At 45.0% G+C, this 7,953-nt stretch overlaps 1 protein-coding gene across 1 annotated transcript in view; it reads left to right on the top strand.

Annotated features, from left to right (window-relative positions):
• The first annotated feature begins 2,982 nt into the window (after window positions 1-2,982).
• The window catches only part of HIBADH (3-hydroxyisobutyrate dehydrogenase), a 115,230-nt gene continuing 110,259 nt past the window's right edge, over window positions 2,983-7,953 (top strand). Inside the window, exon 1 of the mRNA XM_004702743.2 lies at window positions 2,983-3,082. Within this exon, the coding sequence (XP_004702800.1) occupies window positions 2,992-3,082 (91 nt within the window). The 5' untranslated portion in view covers window positions 2,983-2,991. The remainder of the gene's footprint in view (window positions 3,083-7,953) is intronic.

Below are 7,953 nucleotides of genomic sequence, written 5' to 3'. Positions count from 1 at the left end.
CTATGGTAAGATTTTTTGTTCTGATGATGCCTTACACCTGATCCCTTCGACACCTCGTGGTTGCATAGGCTGGTGTGCTTCTTCCATGTGTAGCCCCTGGTTTTTTAAAAGCCCAAATAAGTGACAGTATGAGTGCGGATTGGTTCTGTAGTTGACCTTGGGCAAATTAATCATCTTTTTAGGTTTTACTGGTCTCATCTTAGATAATAATTGTAATGACTTCATAGGTTGCTGAGGCTGTCCCTGCATGAATCCATGCAGAGAATTTATATAGTCTGGCATTTATTAGAAAGAATCCAATGGCGCTGTTGGGGGAGCATCGGGCATCTAACTGCATGGTCTGGGGTTCAAGGTCATCAGCCGCTGCAGCAGAAGAAAGATCAGGCTGTCTGTTGCTGTAAAGACTTACAAAGCCTCAGAAACCCCAACAAAGGGCACTGTGAGTTAAAATGGGAGAAAGATGAGGCTTTCAACTCCCATAAAGAGTTACAGCTCTACCCCATCCTATAGGATTGATGAGTCAGCATCGACTCCGTGGCGGCAGTGAGTTTGGTTTGGGGTTTTGGTTGACATTTAGTAAATCTTTAAGAAATAGTGGTTGTTCTTATTATCATCGGTTTCTGTTCTCTTAGAAAGTGAATGTACAGGATGCTGCGATGCTTTAAGAGCGCACTTCCACTCTGCCACACATGGAGTCCCATGAGTGGGAATCACCCCCAAGGCAACTTTTTTTTTCCCCTCCTTTGGTAGTCCTGGGAAATGTCATTCACAGGAGGCAGGCTTATTGTAAAGAAGTACTCATTTTCAAGGGAAGAACCCTATAAACAGCCCAGAGAAACAAACACAGTAGCTCACAGTAAAAATGACAAAGGCAATCTGATTGGATATAAACTCTCAAGGGGAGGGGAGTATAAACTCTAGGAGCCCGGTAGATCAAGTGATGTGCTGTCCTGTGCTGTGAATCATTCTGCTCTGTAGATTGACTTAGTTGAAAGGCCCTCTGCTTTCAGCAGTTAATTATAAAAACCTGTAGGCTTACATTGATTGGTTGCAGGAGGTGCTTTACAATGAATACTTAAAGAAACCAAAAAGAGAGGAACAGGTAGGAAAGGTTCCCGAAACCATCCTATCCTGGGGGTGGGGAAGCAAATTTAGGAGACTGGATCAATCGCTGAAATAAATTACTCCTCCCTCCTTTCCTTTCATCTTTTAGGTTGGCTGGGACAGTAGGAAGACATCAAAAGAAGGGAATTGTTTTCCTTGCAGTTGAACCGGAGGACTTTGCACCGTGCACCAGTTCCTGGAAACACTGCTAGCATGCCCAGAACTGGGAGAGAGCCTGTTGGAAATTGTCCAATTCCTCTGCTTCTCTTTTCATGGGTGGACTGGGCAGAGGTAAAAAGAAGGTCAAAGTCAAATCTGTTTATTCTGCTGCTTAGATTTAAAGGTTGGCTGACCACAGCCCAGAGGCTTTAAGTTTATAAATAAAATGACATTGTGGGAGGTGGACACCTTGGAATTCCTGTTGTCCTAGCCATTCCTCACTTGTCCCTCCTGTTCTCCCTTTCTCCAAAGGCTGTTATAAATCTTGTGTTGACGTGCCCCTGGCTTCCAACCCTTGGGCTGGGTATGTGGGGGTGGGAAGCCCTGGAATTGTCCCCCAAGGGATTCAATGATCTAGACACGGACATTAAATATTGACCAAATTTATCGAGTAAATATGATGCTCTCTCTTTGAATCAAACCCACTGCCACAGAGTTGATTCCTCTCTACTCTATCTGGACCTGGCTTCCAAGACTGTAACTCTTCAGGAAAGCAGACAGCCTCCTCTTTCTTCTGCAGACCAGCTGATAGGTTTGCACAACCACTTTATGGTTAGCAGTGCACCACTTAGCCTGCAGTACCGCCAGGCCATACAGACATAGACATTAACTTTCTGGATTTTCAACTTACAAAATGGATGCTGGCTGTAGGCTTTTCAAATCTTGCCGGAATAGATATTGAAGTAGAAAGGGCAAGTTTTGAGTAATTCTGTCTTTCAAAGAGGGAGGGCAATGTTACACATTTGGTTTCTTTCTATTTTAAAAACTCACGGAGAAACCAGTGAATTTAAAATCAAGTAAAATGAAAAGCTTTGCATTCATGGCAGTGTCTGTGATTGTTTCTCAATAAAGACACTAAAACACACAAAAACTAACACTTGGAGGTGCTGTGGGTTAGGCTGGAGCCTTGGCCTAGTGGGTGACAAGTAGGCTGCTGACCTTGCCCACCACCGGTTCTGCAGAAAGCCAAGGTAAAAAGTTAGTTTCGGGAAACCCACAGGGGCAGTTCTACCCTATCACGTAGGTTTACTAAGTCGGAATCGCGAGTTTGATTTTGGTTGCGCTGCTAACCACAATGTCTGCCGTTCAAATCCATCAGCCTGCTCAGGGGAGGAAAACTCGTGTACATTTTAAATCTCAGAACCCCCACATAGCGTTGCTAATCAGAATCGAATTAATCACAGTGGGTTTCGTTTAGTTTTTGTTGATACTGAAAAAGTCAAAGTATTGTCCTTGCCCGCAAGGAGGCGGTTCTAGGAGGCGGGTGCTCCGAGGAGGTGGCAGTGAGTGACAGCCACCCTGTCGCACACACCCTCTTGAGGTTTCAGTAAACAAGATTTTTTTCCCCTCCAGCTACAAGACCGAGCCGAGGAGGGCGGAGCCAGCGAGTCTGACGCGAAGATTCGCTAAGGTCTCTTATTAGTGCATCGTAACGCTTCGTGGGAGTCAGGAGTGCTGATTGGTCAACTCTTACGTCCGTCAGTGGGCGCACCAATTACGTCTCGCCGGGCCTCGCCTGGTGGCGCTGCGCTCTTCCCAGCGCTAGCGGGGCGCCCGTAGGCGGGGCCAGGGCGCATGCGCGTCGGCTCCCCCGCCGGGCGGCGCACGCTCGCAGTCGGCCGGCCGAGAGGCGGTGGAGGTCACCACCGGGAGGCGGGGCGGGGCAGCATGGCAGCCTCCTTTCGGCTCCGGGGAGCTGCCTCCAGTCTCCACTACTGGAGCCTCCGGCAGCGGCCTGCTGCGGCTGGCCTTGCAGCGGGTAAGGACCTCGAACCTTCTACCCTGGTCTTTCTCCGCCCGCCCGCCCGCCCGCCTCTCGCTCTCGGCCGGGGCAAGAGGTCTTCTCTCGGGTCGGTCGGGACCACGTTCTGGGCTGATCGCAAGGCCTGGCTTCTGCTGCGGGCGCCGCAAGGGACCCCTGTTGCCTCCAGATGAGTGGGGTTCAGCGTCCTCTCTAGGACTTGGCAGGGAGTAGGGAAGAGTCGAGGGGACAGGAGAGGTCCGATCGGACCCTGATGCTACGGAGTTCCGAGTACCTTTGGGGGCAGCCGACTCTTGGCCTTTGAGCCGGCCCTCCCCAGCCTTGAAAGCCCCCGACGGGCACGTTGGGTGGACTGGTCCTCGGGCTGCCTGCCAGGTCTGGTTTACGAGGGGGGGCCCTCAAAAGTTCGTGACAACGTGGAATTAAAAGATAGTGGCATTTCTGCACGAACGTTTTGAAGCCCTCCCGAATGTGTACCCCCTCAATTGGGTGTGATGGATGGCCTTACACAAGTGGTGTCTGCACTGGAGATAAAGCCCCTGCGACAAGTGGAGCCACCCTTGACCATCGGTAACCGTGCCACCTGAAGATGGCATTTCTGTCAAATTATTAACCTCAACCGCGCGTTCAGCCTCACATCCGTGTATTAGTGGCTTGAGTCCAACCTGCCTACTTCGCAAAGCATCGTCAGTTATGGAAAGACAAGGATGGTTTAGGATGACCCTAATTCTCATATCCAGGTTCTTAAAAACTTACCTTTCCCTCCAGAGCCCTGGTGTCGTACTGGGTTACCCATTAGACAGCTCACCACAAGGTTGTCAGTTCAAACCCACTAGCCTCACTGCTTTCTGCTCCTTTAAAAGATTCACAGCCCCAGAAACCCACAAAGGCAGGTCTCCCCTTTCACTGTGTGTCAGAATCGCTGGGGTGGCAGTGAGGTTGGTGTTTTGGTTTGGGTAGGGCCTTATAAGGATCCCTGGTAGCTCAATGGTCAGAGCACTTGGCTTTTTACTGAAAAGTTTGACCAGCCTCTGCTAGAGAAAGTCTGCTCTAAAGAAAGGCTTCCCTTGGAAGCCCTGTGGGACAATTCTCTGTCCTATAGTGTCACTGGGCGTATGGACAGATTGTACAGCCCTGGGTTTGGTTCTTGTTGGCAGGGTCTCAGTGCCCTGTGGGTCCCAATGAACTTGATGGTACACAACAAGTAAGGTCTGATTTCATGACTCCTTATTTACTTTTGGCTGCCTTGTGGGGACCCTGCCAGATGTCTTCCTGGGAAGGTTGGAGAGTTAAAAGAATGCAGAAGGGAAAACCGTCCAGTGCCTTCCTTACCATCTTTGCCATGTTTGAGCCCCGCGTTGCAGCCCTTTTTCAACCCATCCTGTTCGAGAGCTGCTTTTGCTGACCCTCTACCGAGCATGATGTCCTTCTTCAGCATGCTCACAGCACATGTGATGAAATCTTGCCATCTTCACCTCGGAGCAGCTTCCAGTCTGTACTTGTTCCAAGACAGATTTGTTCCTTCTTCTGGCAGCCCACAGTACATTATGCAATATATTCTTCGCCAATACCATAATTGAAATGCACTAATTCCTTTTCTGGCCTCCCTGTGAACTATGTAACTTTCGCATGGTTATGAGGTGACTGAAATCCCTTGGCTTGTGCCAGGCACACCGTAGTGCTCAAGGAGACAGCTTGAACAGCAGCAAGATCTAGTCCAGGATTAGACTTGGTTTTAGTTTTTTTCTGATGTTTCCTTAGAGGGTGGGGTGGGGTGGGGTGGGGGAGTAGAACAGCTCCCTGCCCCCTGTCAGTAAAACCTGTGCTGGAGATGTAAGAAAACAGACAGAGGTCTGTTGCAGAACCTTACTAGTAAGATACGAACGCCCGGAAATCTGCCAGACTTGCATGTAGACGTTCTCTGAGGCAGTCTTTTCTCTGCTTATTTCTGTTTATTTATTTTGAGGCATTCTTTGATGTAGTAGCGCTTTTCAAGTGAATGCATATTTCTTTTCATTTTAATTAGCTGAGGAAGACAAGTTTGCTGGTTAGTGGTTTCACAAAGTGTTCTGATCACACTTTAATGAACTACTAGTGTACCTTTATCAATTATGCGTGTGCTTACCATGCCTGGGCGAGTAACACTTCCATTGTTTTCAGTCAGTGGAAATGTTTGAAATGGTTTTCGTAATTTTACTTAATATTATTTATTACTTTTCTGACATTGAAGAATAAAAAAAGTATATGCAAATTTAGTCTAGGAACATTAAGAAAGTTAAACATGTGCCATTCTTGTTCAAATAGTAAAGTTATTTTAGTGTTGACAGCTTAATATGTTTATAATGTTTATCTTGTGAATAGTTATGACATAAGCATCCATATAATTTATTACTTAAAACGAGAGAACCGAAAGGTGTAGGTTGGTAAGTAGCACATCTAATTTTAAGATATTTAAAGCATCAAAAAGGAAATAGAAAATTGAGCAGTACACAAACTGTTTTGTACTTGTACTGCTATTTTATCAGCATTAATAAAAATAAGTTTTATATTTTATCTTAGAAGGTAATTAAGTTTTAGGCTTCTTTGCACAGAGAAAAATTTCAGCAGGAAAGGCCCCTGTAGGGAATTATGACTCAATCAACATGTACATGGGAAAATAATTTGTTACTAGATTATTTTGTATAACATAATTGTAAAAATTACCACCTGACTAAAGGTAGAATGGGAAAATTAACCAGCATCATATACTGAAATGGTAATTTAAAAACTTATATAATTGCCTCTTTTTTTTTCACTGTAGGAATTATTTTATTTTAATTAAATAATAATTTTATTGACATATATTTCTCATTCTATAATGGCCTTCTTCTTGTCTGTGTGAAACCTATTTCTAAAGCAACATAATTTATAGCATAAGTAAAATGTGTAATGATAAAAATGTGTATATGTATTTGTTTCATATTAGACTCTAGGGTTGCTCATGAACTCTGAAAAGCAGCGCATTAACTGACTCATAGTGACCCTGCAGGACAGGGTAGCACTGCCCCTGTGGATTTCCGAGATGTAACTTTTTACCAGAGCAGAAAGCCTCATTCTCCTGGCAAGAGCAGCTGCTGGTTTCAAACTGCTGACCTTGTGGTTAGCAGCCCGATGCAAAATCCACTATTCCACCAGGGCTCTGAAAAGCTGCACTAGGACTGAAATTTTCCTTGTGAAGTTACATAGTGGAAACATTTATTTCTAAAATAACTTGGACCCAAACCCTGAAGGCCTCGATAGAGTAAGTTATCATGCTTAATCATTTATTGGTAACATTAAAGTACATAGAATGCTCATCACATATTATATGTGATAAAGTAGGACACAATGCATTGTCCTACGTTCCTAATCAAATAAATCACAATATCCTTTTACTTTAAAAAAAAAATCATTTTATTGGGGGCTCGTACAGTTCTTATCACAACCCATATATACATCCATTGTGTCAAGCACATTTGTACATTTGTTGCCACCATCATTCTCAAAACATTTGCTTTCTACTTGAGCCCTTAATATCAGCTCCTCATTTTTCCACCTCCCTCCCCAGTCCCCCCTCCCTCATGAACCCTTCATAATTCATAAATTATTATTATTTTGTCATATCTTATACTATCCGACGTCTCCCTTTACCCACTTTTCTGTTGTCCATCCCCCAGGGAGGAGGTTATATATAGATTCTTGTAATCGGTTCCTCCTTTCTACCCCACCTTCCCTCTACCCTCCCAGTATTGCCACTCTCACCACTGGTCCTGAAGGGGTCATCTGGCCTGGATTCCCTGTGTTTCCAGTTGCTATCTGTACCAATATATATCCTCTGGTCTAGCCAGATTTGTAAGGTAGAATTGGGATCATGATAGTGGGGGGAGGAAGCATTTAAGAACTAGAGGAAAGTTATCTGTTTCATCATTGCTATCTTACACCCTGACTTGCTCATCTCCTCCCCACAACCCTTCAGTAAGGGGGTGTCCAGTTGCCTACAGATGGGCTTTGAATCTCCACTCTACACTCATCCTCATTTACAATGATGTGATATTTTGTTCTTTGATGCCTGATACCTGATCCCTTGTACAGCTTGTGGTCACACAGGCTGGTGTGCTTCTTCCATGTGGGCTTTGATGCTTCTGAGCTAGATGGCTGCTTGTTTATCTGTAAGCCTTTAAGACCCCAGACACTATATCTTTTGATAGCCGGGCACCATCAGCTTTCTTCACATTTGCTTATGCACACATTTGTCTTCTGCGATCGTGTCGGGAAGGTGTGCATAATGGAATGCCAATTTAATAGAACAATGTGTTCTTGCATTGAGTAAGTACTTGAATAGAGGTCCAATGTCCATCTGCTGCCTTAATACTAAACCTATAAATATATGCACGTAGATCTATTTCACCACCATCCTATATAAATATATTTATATATGTACATGCCTATATTTAGACCTCTATAAATACCCTTTGTCTCCTAGTTCTTTTATGTTTGTTTTATTTGTCTCCTAGTTCTTTCCTCTATTTCCTTTTACTTTCCTCGTGTCCCACTATCATGCTCAGCCTTCATTTGGGTTTCAGTAATTTCTCTCGGTTACATTGCCCTTGCTGAATCCCTACCAGGCCTCTCACACCCTCCTTGCCACTAATTTCAGATCACTTGTTGCTCCCTTGTCCCTGGGTTGGTCAACACCACCTCCTTACCCCCTGCCTTCCCCTCTGTCATATCCCCCCGGAACCATTGGTCCCGTTGTTTTCTCCTCCAGTCTGTTCATCCAGCCTATCTTATCTAGATAGATCTGTAGAGATCATAATATGCACCAAAAAACAAGGCATACCAAGATAAGC

This window comes from Echinops telfairi, unplaced genomic scaffold, assembly GCF_000313985.2.
Source record: "Echinops telfairi isolate 266 unplaced genomic scaffold, ASM31398v2 ScPeMD7_23;HRSCAF=83, whole genome shotgun sequence".
Classification (NCBI taxonomy): Eukaryota; Metazoa; Chordata; class Mammalia; order Afrosoricida; family Tenrecidae; genus Echinops; species Echinops telfairi.
This window is presented reverse-complemented; position numbering and strand designations above follow the sequence as displayed.